The sequence below is a fragment of the Penicillium psychrosexuale genome (assembly GCF_028828465.1).
Source record: "Penicillium psychrosexuale strain IBT 29551 chromosome Unknown utg000002l, whole genome shotgun sequence".
NCBI lineage: Eukaryota > Fungi > Ascomycota > Eurotiomycetes > Eurotiales > Aspergillaceae > Penicillium > Penicillium psychrosexuale.
The window spans coordinates 2089618-2110317 of NW_026643187.1; the positions used below are offsets into that span (position 1 = coordinate 2089618).

The 20700-nt window shown below is 50.3% G+C and overlaps 9 protein-coding genes across 9 annotated transcripts; 3 read left to right on the forward strand and 6 right to left on the reverse strand.

Annotated features, from left to right (window-relative positions):
* Positions 1-24: 24 nt before the first annotated feature.
* N7518_001936 (mitochondrial 37S ribosomal protein uS19m) lies at positions 25-567 on the reverse strand (the record flags this gene model as incomplete). The annotated part of the gene is made up of 3 exons (XM_057182864.1): positions 25-67; positions 151-331; positions 525-567. The coding sequence occupies 3 exons, from the start codon at positions 565-567 to the stop codon at positions 25-27; spliced, it is 267 nt and encodes an 88-aa protein (XP_057044314.1).
* A 258-nt stretch (positions 568-825) lies between these two features.
* On the reverse strand, positions 826-2261 carry N7518_001937 (inositol polyphosphate multikinase; the record flags this gene model as incomplete). Its single annotated transcript, XM_057182865.1, has 2 exons — positions 826-2035; positions 2179-2261. The coding sequence occupies 2 exons, from the start codon at positions 2259-2261 to the stop codon at positions 826-828; spliced, it is 1293 nt and encodes a 430-aa protein (XP_057044315.1).
* Positions 2262-2899: 638 nt separating this feature from the next.
* Positions 2900-5876, forward strand: N7518_001938 (uncharacterized protein; the record flags this gene model as incomplete). The annotated part of the gene is made up of 6 exons (XM_057182866.1): positions 2900-3211; positions 3294-3587; positions 3645-3730; positions 3784-3801; positions 3853-4104; positions 4163-5876. 6 exons carry the CDS (start codon positions 2900-2902, stop codon positions 5874-5876), a joined length of 2676 nt encoding a protein of 891 aa, XP_057044316.1.
* Positions 5877-6141: 265 nt separating this feature from the next.
* N7518_001939 (quinone oxidoreductase family protein) lies at positions 6142-7341 on the reverse strand (the record flags this gene model as incomplete). Its single annotated transcript, XM_057182867.1, has 3 exons — positions 6142-6189; positions 6242-6416; positions 6476-7341. The coding sequence occupies 3 exons, from the start codon at positions 7339-7341 to the stop codon at positions 6142-6144; spliced, it is 1089 nt and encodes a 362-aa protein (XP_057044317.1).
* A 1257-nt stretch (positions 7342-8598) lies between these two features.
* Positions 8599-10818, forward strand: N7518_001940 (uncharacterized protein; the record flags this gene model as incomplete). The annotated part of the gene is made up of 1 exon (XM_057182868.1): positions 8599-10818. The coding sequence occupies one exon, from the start codon at positions 8599-8601 to the stop codon at positions 10816-10818; it is 2220 nt and encodes a 739-aa protein (XP_057044318.1).
* A 680-nt stretch (positions 10819-11498) lies between these two features.
* N7518_001941 (cleavage polyadenylation factor subunit CLP1) lies at positions 11499-13206 on the reverse strand (the record flags this gene model as incomplete). Its single annotated transcript, XM_057182869.1, has 2 exons — positions 11499-13016; positions 13069-13206. The coding sequence occupies 2 exons, from the start codon at positions 13204-13206 to the stop codon at positions 11499-11501; spliced, it is 1656 nt and encodes a 551-aa protein (XP_057044319.1).
* Positions 13207-14205: 999 nt separating this feature from the next.
* On the reverse strand, positions 14206-15816 carry N7518_001942 (KilA-N domain-containing protein; the record flags this gene model as incomplete). The annotated part of the gene is made up of 4 exons (XM_057182870.1): positions 14206-14230; positions 14281-15160; positions 15216-15378; positions 15445-15816. 4 exons carry the CDS (start codon positions 15814-15816, stop codon positions 14206-14208), a joined length of 1440 nt encoding a protein of 479 aa, XP_057044320.1.
* Positions 15817-16971: 1155 nt separating this feature from the next.
* Positions 16972-17895, forward strand: N7518_001943 (rho GDP-dissociation inhibitor; the record flags this gene model as incomplete). The annotated part of the gene is made up of 3 exons (XM_057182871.1): positions 16972-17065; positions 17147-17518; positions 17590-17895. 3 exons carry the CDS (start codon positions 16972-16974, stop codon positions 17718-17720), a joined length of 597 nt encoding a protein of 198 aa, XP_057044321.1. The 3' UTR covers positions 17721-17895.
* Positions 17896-18070: 175 nt separating this feature from the next.
* Positions 18071-19216, reverse strand: N7518_001944 (serine/threonine-protein phosphatase; the record flags this gene model as incomplete). The annotated part of the gene is made up of 3 exons (XM_057182872.1): positions 18071-18813; positions 18897-19130; positions 19201-19216. 3 exons carry the CDS (start codon positions 19214-19216, stop codon positions 18071-18073), a joined length of 993 nt encoding a protein of 330 aa, XP_057044322.1.
* Between the last annotated feature and the right edge of the window lie 1484 nt (positions 19217-20700).

Genomic DNA, 20700 nt, shown 5'->3' on the forward strand with positions numbered 1-20700 from the left:
GCACCAGGCGATCATGCGAGTCGTTTATTTGTTCTTAGACTGCTTGTATGTAAAGCGCTTGCGGGTCCTATAGAGCAAATTGAATGTCAGTAAATAACCGCATCATTCTGAGCTGCTCATCTGAACAGACGTAGAAATATGTATACATACGCAACATATTCTCCAAGCTTCCGTCCGACCATCTCCTCTGTCACCTGGATCTCGACGTATGTCTTGCCATTGTGCACAGCAAAGCGCAGACCGACAAAGTTCGGGAGGATGGTTGCTGCGCGTTTCGTGGTGCGGATCGGGGGGTGTTGGGTGGAGGGGGAGGGTGCGTGGGAGAGGAAGACTGTTTTGGATCATCCAGTCAGCTTTGAATTCCAGTATGAGATGGTCCCATTGTAAAGGTTTTGTAGGTTCGAAGGGAGGAGTTTGATTTCTGTCACGTACGGGACGATGTTTGGGCCTGTTGGAAGTGTTAGCGTGTGGCCTCTTAGGAATTGATCCTGAAGTAGAGATCTTCTAGATTCGACAAGACTCACCTTTCCAGACCGACCGGCCGAAAAGGGCGCGTGTGGGGAACATTTTGACTTGAGGGTTTCCGCAGTTGCAATTCCGCGATGTTTGAAGATCAATGTCGAAGTCTCGGCGGGATTATGTCAGCACTTTTATAGAGGTCGTGGCCCTGGCGCGCTGAAAGAATGAATACAATAAATTGGCTGAGTGATAAATGAAGATTGATCTACATAGCTAATTGGACTGCAATAAAACATAATAAAAGTTGCTAGTAGTGCATCCAACGGCCGCCAGCAACTGTGGGCACATGCGACTCTATACTCCATCTCACTCTGCCAGTTCCTCAAACATCTTGACGAGGCTGCGCACACCCATGAGTAGATTCTCATCCGGGCCTTGCCCAGGGGTCCAGCTGGCATGTGCAAAATCAATCAGGCGGAGTGCGTGGACTTTAGGAGTTTCGTCCTCCTCGTCATCGTCCACGTCGGGCATCTGCATGGTTTCGGGGTCAATGCTGATATTGATAGCCTGTTGAGGCATCCCATCACCAAGCTGGACATTGACCATCTGGAAAGCTTCTTCGGGAAGTTCAAATTCCTCGTCATCTTCATCATCTTCTTCTTCTTCCCGAGAACGGGTTGCTGGGGCTTTCTGTTCCTCTTCAATTGCCTGCTCCATCGCTTCTATATCTCCTTCGTAGACCACCAACACACTCGCAGAGTACATCCGGCTCTCTTTTGATTCAAGAACAAGCTGTAAGTTTTTCAATTCTTCCGCCAAGCGCTGGGCGACCATTTTTGATCGGTCTATCTTGCCCGCCTTTGCGCCAGCAAGAAAGGTTTCAAAGCCTTGCTTGACATTATCCTTACTGAAGGAGCGGCCGTACCACTTGTCATACCGCCGATAGCCATCCTTCTCGATGACTTCGCCCCTTTCGCCCTCTGCACCCTCGTATTTCGTAGCATACGGGTCTGTCCGATCGCCCTCATCGGTCTCCCCATTGTGGCCAGTCCAGACTTTCATCCCCGCAATGCGATATCCAACGCTAGAACTGGTAGTTTCCTTCGATACGACATCAAGCTTCTTCCGCTTCTCGAGCGGCGCATCGTCCGCCCATAAACGCGCGCCGAGCTTGACGTCCAGCACGTTTGGCCGACGGAACCCACAGGCGATGTTCTCCAGCACGATCGACAAACCAGTATCGATTTCCTTGCCTCCAGAGGGCACCCATGCTGCTTCCTCCTTAACAGGGGCAGCGCTGTCCTTGTGCGGGGCAGTTGTGTGCGATGGCGGTTGGCTAGGCTGGGAGAAATCGGCCGTTACGTCGCCGGACTCGGAGAGGGGAAGGATGCCAGATTCTCGGGCGGCAGCAATCGCCAGCGGTTGCTGTTGTTCGGAAGATGAAAGGGATCCGACGTAAAGGGGCATGAACTCCTGTAATTCCGGGTGGAGCGCGCTGGATTCGTAGAATTCTACCTCTTGCCGCGTGCACGGTTTCGCGATCAGGGCGCCAGAGGCCGTACAGCGGACGCCATCACTGAATAGAAATATATTGTTAGCATGGACATAAATCAAATATCGTACTCGAGTCCGCCAGTGTTGGTCTTCTTTCGCACACCCGGCTGGGTTAATTCGTGTGGGACGTCGCGTCAGGACACAGAGCGGCGGTGTGGAACTTACTGTCCGGCAGCAGCATGGTCAAAAGGGATCAGATCCTCGCTGCCCAGCTGTGGTGTCTTTCGATTTTCTGATTTCGAAGGCATTTTCATACAATCACTCGGCTCTTATGACATGAGGAGGTCTGTATTTCGGATGCCCCAAACAGCTGGAGTAGTCCTGAGGTGTAGAGGTTCACAGGTAGCTTTGAACCTGGCAAATTGAATGCAAATAAGGTGAATTATTCAAATGTATGCTAAATGCTAATATATGAAAAAGAAGTGAGATCTGGAGAAATGACATCCCAAACGCGGGACAAGGGGGGTGGGGGCGATGTCATTCTCAACCCTAATCTTAGATGAACTATACGATCTGTGTATACAACATTGAACTCACTAAGTCATATTCAACATTGTAATTCCTGGATTTTTCTTTATTTATCTTCTCCCTTCAAGCTCAACAAATTTTAAATTATCTTATAATAGTGAAAGAAACACAGGTTGTTTGGTTGTTTGCCTGATCTCATCTATGGATGAGGTTTATAACGACTAATCCTCACAACTAATCCTCATAATTAAACATCACGACTAAGCATCACGACTAAGCATCACGACTAAGCAATCAGAGCCTTGCTATTAAGTCTCGTCTCTTTGTTTTGGTCTTTCCTTCTCCTTCCAATATTTATCCTTGCTTCTCGCAACACGGAAACTTCATCCTTTCAACCTCGTTACTTCTATCATTCATCATGGATGAAAGGCCCGAGCCTGCCCGTGAAGACAATCCGTCTCCCCCTATTCAGTCGCTTAATCCTATCATCTCTGATGAGCCTACGAAGCCTACTGAAGCCATGACTGGAGACGGTGCCCCTACTAACCTTGACCCCACCATGCCGGACCAAGAGCATGGCGAAGCTACCGAGGAAGCATCCTTCATCTCTTCCGCGGAGTCTGTCTCTGAATTACCTCAATCATCTGCTAAGCAGGCTCGGGTTCATTTCATTGAACCAGTCATTCCTGAGCTCGAGAAGTCAGAGGATGCACTCAAGACTGAGCATAATGTGAGTGTCCTGACTCTATCTGACCACCAGGATCCAATCTCCTTGGTATCCTAATAAATGTTATGCTGACACTACTCTATAGGTTGAGGAGCCTTTGGCTTGTTCGGACCAGGAGCCTAGCAAGCATGTTTCCGGTGAAGCTGACCTTGGAGGTGCTTTACCTCGTGTTTCCATCGCTACGGAAGAGCCAGAGAATACTACGGACAACTCGGATGTGAAGGATGGTGCGAACTCGGAGAAAGAACCCAACATTGGATTCAAGCATGATCCCGACGAGGAAAGGGTTCTCGCAAACATGGAACTTGACGATGATGCTTCTTCGAAATCGAAGAAGAAGAAAAAGAACAAGAGACGCCCCAAGAGCCAGAGAGGAGAGGTAAGACTGTGATACCGATGTTTACACACGCGGATTCTGTCTAACAGCCTTTAATAGAACGCGCCCACGGGATTCGAACCCTTCTATGCCGATGCACCAATTACTCCGAAGGAGTTCGAGGAGAACAAGAACATCTATGATCCGTAAGTACAATTCTAACATCCAAACTGAGACATTATCTAACACTTCATGACAGTGCTTTGCCAATTCTTGAGTAAGATCCCCAGATATTATCGCATAACACCCACTAATATGACCCATCTAGTCGAATTGACGAGGCGATCAAGCGCTTCTTGTACAAACGACGCCTTGAGCCCTACAGACGCAAGGTTTTCCTCAAGTACCTACAGTACGGCGGTGTCAGCGTGGGCCCCAACCATTCGCAGGGAGTGACTCCTTCGGAATTGAAGGAGATGTCTAAAGAAGAGGCCATGCAAGCTCGCTGCCACACGGCCACCATTCCTAAGATGGGAAAACCATACCCAATCTCTTTCAACGACGTTGCCACTGGCTACCTGTGAGTTTTAAAATATTTGAACGCTTATTCGAGTCATGGATGCTAACTTAGTTGATAGGACTGGGTACTACATGGGCTACTACAATCCTGATACTGAGGAGGAGATCAAAGTCTGCACTGACACCATGAAGAACTTCTTTTCTTACCTGCTCTACCACAATGTTTGCCCCGAGCAGAACGAGGACCTTGAGGAAGCTCGAAAGACATGTGATCGGTCTGCCAAAGAGTTGTGGATGAACCAGCAACTCGTACACCATCAAGGCCCCGGAGACTTCAACCGCGGTTGCTCCTTGCTGTTTGGTGGCTACTACTTCGAGGATGTGGTTGACCCCGAGGTTTGGTCCAACATTCGATATGCTGATCAGAAGGTCTTCACCGCTGAAATCGCTCGCAAGGTCGTCAAATATGGCATTGCAATTGCCGGGAATGATCGGACTGCTCGTAAATTCAAGATGATTGCTGACAAGGACATGATCGAAGCCAAGCAAGTTCCAGACATCGATGGCTTTGAGGTCGTCTCCGTGGAGGAACCTAGTGAGGAAGTCATGGCATACTACAGGGAGCTAGGCCCCGATCTGATGCCAGTGGGCAAGGTTCGAGGCAAGGAATTCCGTGATCCTGCTAGAGGTCCCTTCGACCTGACTCCCTGGGAAAAGATCGACTGGGATGCTGGTTTTGCCCCAACTTATGAGTTCGAATTTCTCGTCGAAGCTCCTCTGCTTGTCCATATCTTGCCCGGCATGAAGATTATCACGGACGTCTATCAGACCAACTTCGGACAGTACTACTTCGATGAAATTCTGTCGGTCCTGCCAAGCTTCTACAAGTTCATGCACAATGACTGGATGATGGACTACGTGGAGCCAGCGCCTATCAACTTCATCCCCGACGAGGAGGAAGTCGCACGTCGGCTCGCAAAGGAGTCTATTTTGCGCCCCCCTGAGCCTACCCCGGCCGAGTGGGCTATGCACATGCTGACACACGAGTTGGACTTTGCTGTCAAGCCCGGTGAGGATCCCATGGTTGCCATCTGGCAGATTATCCACACCCTTGAAAACTTCGGCTGGGACATGGAGGAAGTCAAAGACCTGATGGGCCTGGTGGATCCGAATCCACAGAAAGGCAAGGGAAGTTCGGCCCAGGGAGAGCAGTCCCACTGTCGCCTTAGCAATGAGCCCCGCAACATTCCCCTGTTCGAAACTCCTAAGCAGGCCCTCGATCGGACCATCAATCATTTCCAGAACCCGGAAAGGATCAAGCCCGTTATCGCACCCGAGGTCATCGCGAAGTTCCTCAAGGAGAAAAAGGAAAAGATAGAAAAGGAACATGCCGAGAATAAGACGCCTGAAATCACGATGGAGATGATCGCGAAGTTCCTCAACCACAAGAAGAAGATGATGGAAAAGGAAAGGTCGAAGAATGGACCCCAGGCATCGGGTGAGAAGAAGGCTACCAAGGATCAGGAACCTGAGGGACAGGCCAAGGATCAGACGCCCGATATCACGCCGGAGATGATCGCGAAGTTCATCAAGCACAAGAAGAAGATGATGGAAAAGGAAAAGTCCAAGAATGAAACCCGGGCGTCGAAGATTACGAAGAATCAGCAACCTGAGGGACAGGCCCAGACTTCGGATGAGCAGAATGATGCCAAGGACCAGGAGTCTGAGGGACAGCCCAAGCTAGGAGCCCACATTTCGGGTGAGAAGACTGCGAAGAACCAGGAGCCCGATGAACAGCTTAACCTGGAACCAACGGAGACTTCGAAGGAGTAGGATGGTGAAGAATGAGGAAACCGAGATTGAACTGGAGGGGGCTATTGGTGACTGCAAGGTCACTAGATGCAGCTATCTGTTTACGAGGTGATCAGTCTGCTGCCAATCTGCCCGGGGGTTTTCCGAATATGTTTTAGCCAAATGCAGCACGAGAAAATGAAATTCATATGGATATCAAAGGGATATTGACACCCTCGTATCGTACGTAGTCTTATATTATCGAACAATAATCTGTTCCTATTGTTTAAAAAACCCAGGTCCTGACTCAAGGCCTCAGCAGTGACTTCCCCATGGTCTTCCGTCCTTCCAGATCCTGTCAAGCGAGTTAGAATTTGCAATGACTAGGATTTCACGCAACGATATACCTTGTGCACCTGAGCAATGTCCTCCAGCGGACAGATGTTGTGGATCTTCGTCTTGAGCTGGCCCGACTTTAGTAGGCCAAACAGCTCATTGGTGTAGGATTTGAACTCTTCCGGAGTCTGTATGTATCCGAAAAGCGTAGGGCGAGCAACCTTGACACACTTGGGAGAAAGTTTCCTATTGAGATATCATGAGTATCACTAGCCAAGATCAATATAGAGAGGGGAAGGCCATACGCAAGAGGAAGCGGGGGCACAGGACCACTGGCATTGCCAAACCAGATGACAGTACCCTTGCGCTTAACAGCCTCCAAGCTTCCCTCCCAGGTATCTTTGCCGACAGAATCGTAAACAACATCGACACCACGACCACCAGTGGCTTCCTTGACCTGTTTAACCCAGTCCTTGCCCTCTTCGCTGCGGTAGTCAATCACCACATCGGCACCGAGGCTCTTGACAAGCGCACACTTCTCTGCGCCGCCAGCGGTACCAATAACCTTGGCACCCATAGTCTTTAAAATCTGCGTCATAAGGAAGCCAGCACCACCAGCTGCGGCGTGGAGAAGAACCCAATCGCCCTTCTGCACGGGATAAGTCTCCTTTGCGAAAGCAAGCACGGTCATACCGCTCAGGAACGACGCCATGACATCCTCATCACTGATCCCCTCGGGGATCTTCGCAGTGTGGGCCGCCGGCACTGCAGTGTACTCCGCATACCCACCAGTAGACAACCATGCAACCCGATCACCGACCTGGAAGCCAGAAGTCTCGGGACCGAGAGCAGCGACAATACCAGCGCCCTCACGGCCCAAGATCTCGGGCTTGGGTGAGGGGTACAGGCCTGTTCGGAAGTAGGTGTCGATGTAGTTTACACCGGAGATGTTGTTGCGCACTAGCAGCTGTCCTGCTTTGGGGGTAGGAACTGGGTATGAGGTCTTGAATTGCAGCACCTCAGGGCCGCCGGTCTGCTCGACCACTACAGCCTTCATGGTTGTTGGGACGGACATGCTGCGGATTGGAATGAATTGGTTTACAAGTGGAGGAGCAATGTGATTGTGAAGTAGTGCGAGTCGAGTACTACAACGTGTAAGAGGGCGAAACATAGTAAATAAGTAGGTGGGGGTAAGGGAGATGTTAAGACATCAGCTTCATATTTGTCATCGGATCCCCGCAATGTCCAAAGGTCCGGCGGAATTGTTGCGCTCCCTTCTTTCCTTTTCTTTTCTCCTTCGTTTCAGAACTCGACAAATTCCAATCTTAGTGTTTATACAGAATACAGCGCATCTGGCTTTGATAATGCGCTTCATACAGGTTCCTAAAATTCAACATGATTGGCATGTCGACTATTCAACCATTTTCACAGGGATATGACGCCATTTCCGTCGGACCACCCGTCGGAACAAGGCTATATTTGGTATACTATTATGCGAAGTATTATGCGAATCATTGCAACAGCAGTGCAACATGGGCTTGTCAGGGCAAGGATATCCAACAGATCCAATGCCGCCCCTCTCTGCCAGGAGACTCATAGCGCTAATCCAAAGCCCCTGGCCAGATCTGTTGCTGTATTAGCGCTTCGTTTTTCGTACAAAATCAACATGCAAGCCACCCGGAGCCCCATGAGGGGCAAATCCCCACGACCCACGACCCGGCATATGTCCGTTAGCCCCTAGCTGTGCATGAGGACGACATAGAACTTCGCGTGTCATCTGCCGCTGACTGCATCATGGAACCTTGCAAGAAATAGATCTCCCCCGCTTCATAAACTTGAGACATTACGCAGGCCATTAGCCTCTGATCGGTCCGATGTTTCCTAAACACCAGCGCCCCTGAGGAACGAGATTTCCACTTGTTGCCCAATGATCCGATATGAATCTAAATAAATCAACCTGAAACGCAGCGGCAGTACCCGGGGGGTTCCACTTCGTGCCCAATAGTCAACAGGCTGCCATAGCCACACTGTTTTGCCTGCGCTTCCACTGCCCTTAACTTGTGATTTCTCTTCAGCCTGAAGCTATTCTTGTTCGTATTTTTGGTCTTGCCCAATCACTAAAATGGCCTATCAGAGGTCTATTCCTTCAGGGTGATGCCCGATGCCATCCACTGATGCTTATATACCCCTGTACACCCAGCTGGCGCACGTACTTTAAAGCGAGCATCTTTGTCTACTCCTATGAAAAATTTTCTCTCTCTTTCATACGCGCCACCATTTTCTGCTCCCCTCCAAACTTCAAGTCCGACTACTTATACTATGAACCACATTTCCCGAGCTATTCTACGAGACGGCAACGCACCAGGTTAACGTCCTCAAACAAGCATATCCCATACAATCTGTGTGGCCAAATCAATTCCATTTAGAAATGACTTCCTCTCGAAGCTCTCGACGGGCGCGATCGCAATGGCCTCCGGCGCCCTCCGTCGAGGAAGAGCCCCAGTCCCTCTCGAAGGAGCTAAACGGTCTCTCCAAGCTTGGAGATAAGCCAGGGTTCGACGGTGTTCATATAAGAGGTGCTGTCGATCAGTATCCCATTATAGTCGCCGCCAACTCGCCCCCTCCATCATCTACCTCCCCTGCCAGTGTTCCCAGTGTGCCTGGGCTCGGGAGTGTGTCTTCGGATGAAAGTGCAGGGCCAAAGACACCACCTCCTCAAGAGCCGATCTTCCGAAACACCGTCAGGTTTGAGACGAATGACCGGCCAAAATATGTGTCGCCCTCAACTGCAAGCCAACCACGCGGCCCAGCGCCTCAGCCGATGGCCCAGCAGCAGCCCATCCGTGAGCTTAACCCACCGCGGGTACCTCAGCCGCCCTCCCATAGCCGGGATAGCAATTCCAGTAGACACGGACCGCCAATGCAAAACTCATCTCATGGCTCTCGCGGACCCAGTGCGCCGGATCGCAGTGATGCTCGAGTGCCCATGCAGGACAAGACTTGTCTACAACCTCCCGGGCCTTCCATTGGCCGATCAAACAGTGCGAGATATACCCACTCGACACGGCCAATGCCAGAACGCCTTCGACGGGAGCCTAGCTCGGGGTATTTGTCCGATTCGGCCACCGCAGGCAACAGACCACCGCACCGGCCACAGCCGCCTGTGTCCACGGCCCCTGTTTCAGCTCTGCCAAATGGGCCCACCCTCGCAGAACGGATTGAGGAGAAGCTTCGCCAACGACAAGAACAGCGGGACCCGGGTTTTGTATCGGATCCGGAGGTACGGCAAATACCCACAACTGTGAAGCCCGTCAAACCGCATGTTCTCAACACCTCTCTGCCCCCTCCGCCTCCTATTCCAGCACCAGCATCGCACTCGCCTTTGCGTGGACCTCAGCGTGTCCCCGCCCAACGATCACAACATGAACTGCTCCCGGCCTCACGTGCCCGCGCGACATCGGTGACAATGCCGCCTACCCGGTCGATGTCTGGATCTCACCATCCCTCACGACCAGCACCTGATATGACCAAGCCTATATCAACCCCATTCAACCCTGACCGGTCGGTGGCTCATCTCGCACCGACTAGACCCGCAGCCACATCACCACAGCGCCCCAGCTCGGTAGGCCTGGGCCTCTCTCCATGCCCGCGAACCATCGCCGTAGCAGGTTACCAGGATTGGTATACGCTCAAAGGCCTCACCCACTTGGACATCTGCCCATCCTGCGTGAGCCAATTATCACAGTCCCGCTACCGCGACTACTTCATTCCAAGCCTCTCAAAGCCAGCCGGACAAAAGACACGATGCGCCTTCGCCAACGCATGGACCCGTCTAGCCTGGGCCCAGATGATAAAGAAGCAACACGACAGCCTGGAGCTCCTGTACCAAATGACACGCCCACCACCCGGCATGCGCGTCTGTCCCGGTCGCATCGTCGCAGAACAATCCTGGCATCGCATCTACGACCCGGAAACAGGCACTGATCTCGCAGGCTTCCACGTCTGCAACAGCTGCGCGCGCAATATCCGCATCCTAATGCCCAGCCACCGCGAGACCTTCCTACCAAGCCGGGATCCCAGCGAGCGGTTGTGCGACTTCGTCACGTCCAGTCCGCGATTCGTGAAATTCATCGATCTCCTCGATGCGTCTGCATCCCGTGCTGAAGCGGACTCTTCGCGCACCCGTCGCCCGGATATGCGCGAATTCCTCAACTACGCGCGGCGCAAGGTCGTGCTGCGTGATTGCCGTCGCGATAGGCCTGCTCTTAGTACGTGGCACTTTATCCCGTCACTGCCAGAGATGTGTGTCTGTGAAGACTGCTACGATGAGGTTGTTTGGCCGCTGGCCCGGTCCAATCATCCCATCGCGTGTATGGTCACGACGAAGATGCGGATCTTGCCTGGTGATGGCCCTGGTCGGACTCGTGAGGCGAGTTGTCAGCTCTACTCGCCACGTATGCGGGCGAAATTCCGGGAGGCGGTTGTTACGGATGATTTTGGGTTGTTGAGGTCTGTGGCGCAGAGGAGGGTTGAGGCTGAGCGGCGATTCCTGGATCGAAGGGAGGAGTTGTTGATTGCTCAGGCGAAAGGGTATGATTGTGATGAGGAGATGAGGAAGGCTGTTGATGAGTGGAGGAGGTGGGAGTGAGGTTTATGGCTGATGATTGTCTGTCTAGTTTCCTTCATGTGCTTTGATTTGTGTCTATAAATGCATGTATACTTGGGAGCATTGGGGTGTACAATGACTGGAGGGAGTTTTGTTTTGTTTTGTACTAGCATAGCATAGCATATATATAAAGTCTGCCTAGGTAGAACATAGCCCTGTATTATCCGGTATTAGCCGTTGTCATATTATCCTAGCATTTGCTTCTTCTATGTGTCTTTCTAGATGCTCTAGATATCATAATGTAGTCTATCGTCGTTGCCTCAGTAGTACCTTCCTCTAGTAAGTAAACATCTCTTTCCAAGGAAGGAGACTTGTCAGCTCTTACCCTCCAGGGCTATTGCCATATGAGCTCTTTGGTATTTGCAAGTTCGTCTGTTTGATTGTCTCTTTGACACCTCCGCCTTCTGATCCGAGGCTGAGGGGACCATTCGGTAAAGAAAGAGATCCCCATCTCATCATAGTCAGCGACATGCTATTCCAAGCTTGTACAAGATTACAAACTACATGCACATTGAGCAGACATCCGTAGAAATATTGATTGTATGCAATAACGAGCCACAACCCCATGCTAAGTGAATCTAGATCCCTGACTCCATATCTAAAAAAAAGATGCAAATATCTAATGCAAGCAAGAAACAATGCAGTGAAAAGAAAAGCAACCCTTAGCCCACCAACCCCACCAACTCCCCAGGCCAACGCTTCGCCCATATAATAGCGCGTGGAGGCATTCTCCCACCAACAGGTGCAAGCACACGGATTTTACCCTTGTCCACGTCAACGTCGGCAACATACAAGAAGCCCATGATACTCGCGTCGCGGACTTCAGCGGGGGATGCCGTGGTAGGCGCATGAGTGATTGCAAGGAGGGTATTTGCCAGAGCGGAGGGAGCGGGTGGAAGGACCTTTTTCAGCGGGACGCTGCTGCTGCTGTTGGCATTGGAATTCACGTTGTCAGCGTGCTCTGAAAATGAGCCCACAACACCAGGGAGTGGGGCGGCCCGGTCCGAATCTTGCTTTGTTTCTTGTGAGGCGTAGTCATCCATGCCACCCCCGCCGGGAAGGAAGGAGTCGCCTGTTCCCAGTTGGGAAGGGTCGTATTCGTCTTCGTCTTCATCGTCTGCCGAGGAGACGATGTAGTTGTATACGGGGAGGGAGGCGAAGTCAAGTTGCTGTGCGTGGGGGGAGAGAGTGATAGCGGAAGAGGGTGAAGAGGAAGGGATAGGGTTGCCGAAGAAGTAGGAGCGGATTTGGGACTCCCTTGTTGCCTTGCGGAAGGCATCGTCACGGTCGACACAGCCACCGGATTTGGAAAGCTTGACGACGGAGATGTGCTCGTCGAAGACAGCGGCTGTTGCGCTGGAGGTGGGCTTGTTGTCGTATTGTCTAGCAACGGTGCTGTATAAGCGCTCCGACCCCAGTACTAGGATCGTTGTAATCGAGAACTCTGTGACAATATGATTAATGAGCTCCATGGTGCCAGGCTTGTCTGTGCCAAGGATGCCGGGCGTATCGACGATGATTCCCGTTTCGCGCGCATCCTCGTCTTCGGCCATCCGGCCCGTGACAGACAATGCCAGACGCGAGACGACTGGTCGGTACACGGCGCCTTCACCATCTAGCGGGCTTTGCATCGGGTAGCTATACACAAGCGGCAGCTTGACAGGTACGGGGCTGGGCCCAGACATGGGACTGCTTCCCCAGCCGTCTTCTACGTCCAAGATGGTGCGGAAGGCAGTCGCGGTCAGCGTGCCAGGGACGCCAAGCATACCCTCCGTAGGGTCGAGGTTCACAACCAATGGCTGACGACCGATCTTGGTCGCATATGCGGTCAGGATCTTAGCCAAACTAGTCTTCCCGGTGTTTTCAGAGCCAAGAAGTAGGACGCGCGGGCCATCCTTGCCTATTGATTGGGCTTCTTCGCGCATTGTCTCTAGCGCAAAGTGGACGTTTGCATATTCTACCATTGGCGTTTCCTCGGCCGTGTATTCGCTTTGACATCCTCCTGCGCCGTGACCCACTGTCGGTGTGACTCCATCGGAGGTAGTTGATGCTGTTTCGACCGCGGTGACTTCAAGTGCACAGCCATGCCATGTGAAAATTGCCGCCTTTGTGCCGGTGAATGTGTAGGTTTGCGATTCGGCAAGCTCTGTACCGAAGAGTTCAGCAGTTCCGTTGAGAAGCTGCACAACTTGAGTCAGAAGGATCACAATCAGATTAGATGAGATAACATACCTTTACTTTGATGATATGTCCAAAGGCAACCTCAAACCGCCATTCCGAACCTGGGGTTAGGTTGATTTGCGATGGTGGCGCGGGTGCCTGCGATCTTTCCTCCGATGGCTGGGTTAGCTCGAGGCCTGGAAGTGACATGTTACTGATCAATTTGAGAAATCCCAGAGGAAACCCCAGAATATGTGCAATTATTGAAGGAGTGAAAGAAGCATATTGGGCGGAGCTTCAGCATGGATGTTTTACATGTTTGCATTAGCCGTTTACTCAGCTGTCATTGGCCAATGTGAATACCTCCAGAGAACTCCGTACTATGTAGTTAGACAGATAATTGTTAAATAACTAGATATGAATGGCTTCAGTGAACGTACATCTGAGAGATAAGTGAATGGCTAGAATATTCACAATGCCCCAATACGCTAACTAGTTGTTCCTCCTTTGGTTCAATATTTGGCTACTACTCCGTACTCTATGCTCAACCATACCCTGAATAGCACTGGGCATTTATTGCATTATCACATTGCATAATACATCCATTAGAGGTAAATGTAACGACTTCATCCATATCATTTTTCATTGTTTGCGCCCACATGCCTGGTGATTGCCTTCAATTGGTAACTATGCCTCACTTCAGCTTCGAGTAGAAAAATTATGTAAACATTAGAATATTGAAAGTTTTTGGTATCAGCTAACTATACCAAGATGACATCAAATAAATATACAGATTATAACCTACAAGAAACACAACTAGTAACATTGAAGCATATCACTATCATTGAGCAATCGTCCTTTAGTACTTGGAGGGCTGCCACGGGGCAGTACAAAGTGGGAGGGGGGGAAAGTTGGTATCAGGAGAGCAAGGGCAAGGGGCATAAAATGAGCTAAGAGGCAATCCAAATAACCAAGACTGGTGCAAAACACAGGGAGAGGGAGGGGAGGCAAGATATTAGGAAATGGTGACAATAACAGGCACAGGGCACTCAGAACCAGTGAGGAATATATTTATGGTAACGACAAGGGGAATTGGGCATCAGAAGCGAATATTTGGGTAGCTGGGCTGTCGCAAGCGACAAACCCGCCGAAAAGAGAAGACTAAAATTTCAAACAAACTGGACTTTGTCAAGCAAAACCTCATTCTGTTTAGAAGAAGTATGGGATGGAGGCCCTATATAGGTTAGGATTGATTCGGGATCTTCGTGGCATGGGATGACTTACGCAAGGGCAAAGGCCACAGAGACACCGAAGATAGAACGGTTGCGGACACGCTCCTGCTTGAGCTTGTTCTCAAGCACCTTGGCTTTCTTGGCTCGTTGGGAAGATTCAGCCGATGTCTCTTCGTCGTCATCGTCCTCGGCCTTGCGCTTGCCAGTCGCCTTGATGGATGTCGACTCCACAGTAGCGCCCTCGGCATGCGCCTTGATAGCCTCTTCCACCATCTCTTTGGCCTGGGCGATCATCTCTTCAGTCTCCGCAGCAGATGGCACTTCTGGGAGACTAATGGGCATATCCAAGGAAACAGTAGTGTGGGTAAACTTGACAGCATCGGTGGCACCATCGGTCAGTAATACCTCGGCTTTCTCATCCTGTTCCTTGATTTCCTCCTTCTTCTTCTCTTTCTTCTCGGCCTTCTTCTTCTCCTTCTTCTCCTCCTTCTTCTCCTCCTTCTTCTCCTCTTCGGGCTCCGCCGTATTAGATCTCGTTGACTTGCGCACTCTGATCTTCTTTCCAGGAGATCCGCTCGACGTCACTTCCATTTCAGCCTCCACAGCTCGCAACTCAGGAATCGTGTCCGAGAGGCTTGAAGCTGAGATATCTAATGCCGACTGAAGGCTAGCGTTTGCAGCGATTGTAGACGGGGTGTTAGTGACATCGTTGGCGAGGCGGGTGCTACGAGACTTCCGAGGAGACGCCAACCTCTTGCTCGGAGAAGCGGACCGACCTCTGCGGTTGCGCTGCGACACGGGGGGCTCATCGGAGGGAATTTCGAATTTCGGCGGAGGGGTGATATGCTTCTTTGCGCTGGAAGGAATGTCCGTTGGGTCCAACAGTGCTCGCACCCAATCGTACATTTGGTATTCCTTGGAAAGCTCAAGGGCTAGGTATGAAGTCAGGATTTGTTTGATAGAGAGAACATCCCAGGCAGAACATACCAAATAAGGGCGAGATCCACACATTTCCAGCAACTTCCTCCTCGCTTGTGTACTCGCGAGCCTTCAGATACTCACGCTCTGTTCTCTCTTCCTCGGCCTTCGCCCATGGGAATGCAATTTTGAACATTCCAGTCGCGCTAACAAAGCCATCTTTACTACGGCGCTGTAATGATGAGGCCCGAAGTTAATGACCGTCGGCCTCCAAAATAAACAAAACAAGGGGTCTCACCATCAGGAAGTAGCTTTCTGGGTGTTGCTGGGAGGTGTGGGAAGGGAAGATCTCAGAGCCCTCGAGATCCTTGGGCAGCGGAGCACGAAGGTGAGCATACTCGAATACGCCTAGGTTCTCCGGCTTGGTGGCATTTGAGGTGCCAATCTGGGCCGCCTTGACGGAGAGATTGGTTTGTCCAAGACGACGGCGGGCAAGGAGTTCGTCATCTGTAATCAAGAGTAACACGAAATTGTTAGCGATGGCAGCACGGGGCGGGTAGATAGCCGATGCGCGCGGTCGCGCCACCACGCGCCAGTGTTCGAACTTACAAGTGGGAGCAACCTCGACCGTGATGAGTGGATTAAACTGCTTTGGAAGTGATCGCGACATGGTGGGGATGGATCTCGAGTGAGATGGGAATGAATCTTAGAGGATCGTGCGGGTGTTCTTTGAGGGAAAGATGCGCCAACGTTGGCCACGTAGCAGGCGCGTCAAGCGATAAAAATCAAAGGATCAAATATTTACCGACCGATCCTGTATCTTGGTAGAGAACCTTACAACCAAAATTATGATTGATAACGGGGAGAAAAAAAAAAAAAAGGTCACCCAAGATAAAGAAGACAATCAGGAGAGAGAAGATGCGAGTCGCGAATAATCGTTGCGTCGTTCTGAAGCTTGACTTGTTCCGGTAAGGTCCGGTAAATGGGTGGTCATGTGTGGTATTTGAGGGATCTGGTTGGCCAATTACTCTCAGACACAGTATCGGATTTACCCCACTGTATCTCATTTGGCCCCGTGACATTTTACATTTCGGGCCAACATTTCCTTCTTTGGACTTTGATCTTCATCTACAGGGAATGCGGAGATACTGGAGCATGTTTATGGGACATTGTTTCTATATGTGAGTGTGATTATATGCAATGTCTTCATACTGCATAGAATTGCTTACAGAAACCCTCCCTACTTTTCCAGGGAGTACATATAGGTATGTATGTTTACATATCTATCAACGCATCTTACGTGCTTTATACAGAGTACATTCTTCGCAACAAACCTATAATCTATGTTGTACATACATCCTAAACGTGGGCAACTACGTATGTACCTCCAGTGGTCTGATCATCGGCCCCCACACCTAGTTGGGGCATAGTTGGGGTCTTACGGAGTATACATATGCTCGTCCCAATTCTCTTCTACAATCCATACAATGCTGTAGAAAGCATAGCCTGGCCCACACAATCCAGGCAATCCAAACTCCTGGCCAATATAAGCGTGCAGGATCAACAGTGCGTAAACGTGCATATGGAGTACTCCGTACAGAAGTGGGAATCCGAATAGCCTCGCCCCTCTCCCACCGCCTTTCTACCCCCACCAAAGTCTCAGGAGACTATTCGAGCTTTAGCCCTTTTCACTTTCCTTTATCCTTTCGAGTTTCCAATTTGTTTTTACTTTTTCCTCACTGTCCAACTTACCCCTTTTCCACGACATCACTTCCCCGAACTTCAACCCTTGGTTCAGTGCCCCCGCTTTCTTAATCTGTAAACAATGGCCGACCACCATGACGATGAGCTCGCTTCCACCACCACTGAGGGTTTCAAGGTCGGAGAGAAGAAGACACTTGATGAGTACAATGAGCTCGGTACGTTGAGTGATCTGCAATGCATCGGCAATGTCTAGCCCTGATCTCCCCAGCTAACCGTCTTTCTCTCCCCCGCAATAGACAAGGACGATGAAGCTATGAACCGTTGGAAGGCTTCTTTGGGTCTCAACTCCGGTGAGCCCATTGCCGATCCCAATGATCCTCGCAAGTGTATCATCAAGTCCTTGGCCCTGCAGGTCGACGGGCGTGAGGATGTTATTATCGACCTGTCCTCCCCGGGCTCAGTTGACAGCCTTAAGGATAAGCCTTTCAAGATCAAGGAGGGCTCCAAGTTCCACATCAAGGTTACCTTCCAGGTCCACCACGAAGTCCTGAGTGGTCTCAAGTACCTGCAGGTCGTCAAGCGTAAGGGAATCCGGGTCAGCAAGGATGAAGAGATGCTGGGCAGCTACGCGCCCAACACCACCAGCAAGGTTGACTACTCCAAGGAATGTGAGTATTTGAACCTGGCTTCTATTTCTAGGTTTTCAGATCTAGCTTTTATTAATACCATTCCCTATTAGTCAACGAGGAGGAGGCCCCGTCTGGCATGATCGCCCGTGGCCACTACAACGCCGTCTCAAAGTTCATTGATGATGACCAGCACACTCACCTGCTGTTCGAGTGGTCTTTTGACATTGGCAAGGACTGGTAAACATGGGTTGAGAGAGCTATCTCGTTGTTATTGAGCGGCCGTTTGTTTTCAAAGCGTGATGAGTTTCTTTCTTTGACAAAACTGTTAGAGATGTGTCCCACTGGGGCTGATGCTTTGGATTCCTGTTTTATTGTTTATGCGTCATACTAAGTCTCACTTATTGGTGTATGATATTTTCATAGATACCAAGTAGCACATCTAGCTGTTTGTAAAAGCGCAGCCTTATCCCGAACTCCTGTCTAGTGCTAGGGTTAGAAAGAAAAAATTTTGAAATACATAAACATTAACATCAATCAATCAAACATTAACAGTAACAGTAACCAATGGGTATCATGAGAAGATTCAGAGATTCACAAGAAGTAGTCGACAATTGGACCAGAGCCATCCTTGCTCTGCTGCTGCTGACCCAGCTGTTCAAGGCGATGGGCATCGTTCTCTGGTGCAGCATCAAAAACGTTGAAAAACCGCTCGCCAGAGTCACTCACTTCGAGCACACTGGCCAGGTTTCCACAGCGGTAGCAATAGTTAGGTGCGCTCCAGACCGTGCTCAGGCGATCATCGTAAAGAACCTGGTAGCCTTCTTGACAGAGTTGGTGTGCGCGTAGGATGTGGGACATGCTGTTCACCTCTAGGAACTTCCGCACAACCTGCGCTCCAAAAGTGTATCCGGCGCCGCGGGGCGAGAGTGAGAATTCATCGCGTTCTGTATCGGGGTCAGACCAGACCAAATCGGCCATAGGACCTTCGTGTGGAATCTCGCGGAAACGGTCGATAATCTTGATTTGGTCAATCGAATGGATAGAAGGTGACAAGCCGCCATGTACGCAAAATATCTCATCGTTAATCACAACGCTCAGTGTCAAAAAGTCAAACATGTCGGTGAAGTAATGCCAGACGTTGGCGTTGCCATATTTGCGCGCGCACTCAGTGTAGAAGCCGTATGATTGGGTGACTCCGCGCGACTCGTGGTTACCGCGGATGAGGTGCACTCGTTGAGGGTATCGTAACTTGAGACACACGAGGAGTGAGATGGTCTCCACACTAAAAAGTCCACGGTCGACATAATCGCCTGTCGATTCTTCCATCAGCAAAACTTCATACCAAAAGCGGGCAACAAATATGTTCAAGCCGAGGCCTGCTTCCATCCCCGAACAGAGTATTATGCGTGTGACTAACCGAGGAATAGGTAATTTGTATCAGGACAGTAGCCGCCGATCCTGAAAATCTCGATCATATCAAAAAATTGGCCGTGGATATCGCCGACCACAGTGACTGGAGCAGCAATATGTACCACATTGCTCTCCTTCATCAAGAGTTCCTTCGCCTTGAGGCAGATTGCCTCGATCACCGAATCTGCAAGCAGCTCTTTTTTGTAGAGCCGAGAGATGCACTCATCTAGATCGATATTCGCTGTGAAGCGATAGGTTAACATAACCACGGAGACAACCATATCATGGAATCAAAAAAACCATGCACATACTTGGTAGACCAGGCATTGTGGCGAGATGCAGATACAGTGGCCTCAAGACAAACGAGCGACAATGACTCCTTCTGGGTACGATACTTGTTGTTCAATGACAGAGAGCTCCCTATACCTTGTTCTTGTGTCAAGGTAGACAAGTGCAGAGAGCTAAAGGAAAGTGATATGCGAGAGGACGGAGGTCGAGGTCGAGATGGGATGTTAAGAAGACGATGATAGAAAGGATGGGTGCGTCAATCTAGCAAAAAGCATCCTGGTACAGCCGATCCTTGTTTCCAGTGCAAAGTGAAGGCTCTGGAATTAAAGATCAAGACGGCACCACGGCCGAACTGCGGGATGAGCTCAGGCACAAGCAAGGTTATATCCACACCGCCTTTATTCCTAGGCGCCTTAATTACAAGGCCATTTTTGGCCAACTCGCAACTACTATTGTGACATAATTCCTTTCTCGGTCCTCTTGGTCAACAAGTCAGAGTCTAACAATTATTAGACTCAATACCGGTAGGTCCCTTGGCTATGGGTAGCATGGACATATTAACGCGCAGGATGATAACCTCAGGTCAAAATTATCTCATAGAGTCCCCCGAGTCGACACATTTACAAGACAATGTTGGCACCCGAGACATCAACATACATCCTAATGAAGGATTTAGTACAGCAATATCGGGTACTCGGGAAGCGAACCGGTTTAGCCCGATACCTAAACAAAACCATGAACTTTGGCCGCATTAACTATGAGCAAAATATATTGCTAGAGTGGGAACCGCTTGTTCCTCTCAAGCTCCCTCCGGGCTATGAAGCAGCTTCAGGTGCAGTGAAACACTATCCAACCCCGGTCATATCCACGTTTCTCTTGCCTGTGTCGGGGCGGAGTGCTATCATTCAAGCGGCCATAGACACCGGATTTTACCAATCAGGACCCTGCTTCCATGCTCTGCTGGGACCATATAACTACTGGATTAAATTTATCCGGTGAAAGCTACCTTCAAATTCCGATCATACCGCAACTATGTATCTATACTTCGTAAGGATGTTATATCATTCGACCTGGCTTCTCCCAAAGCTGGCACTTACCCTCCATTTTTCTGGGTTTAATAAGATAGACAGGCAAAATGTGTAACTTATACATCGATTTTACGCGCAACGTAGCTTACATCTGTACAACATAGTTATCAAATTCACTCAGCCTAATCGGGTAAGGCGGGTGCGGGTCGCTGCGGGTCAGGACCAGAGTGGGTCCGGGGTATGATCCCGTGGACAGGGTCAATGCCCAGGTGCGATCTGATTGCTGACTGAGCATCCCGAGGTATAGATGGATAGGTAGGTGGGCATTATTGAACATTACTCAGTAGGACCTGGGCACGGGGCTGCATAGGTGATATTGTCCAGGTTAGTGGCCATCATCTGAAAGCTTATCTAGTACAATTGAGTAGTAACTACCCTGTTTGGTACTCAGTGAGCAGGACCCTAGCGGCACCCTGATCTGGGAAATCGCGATCG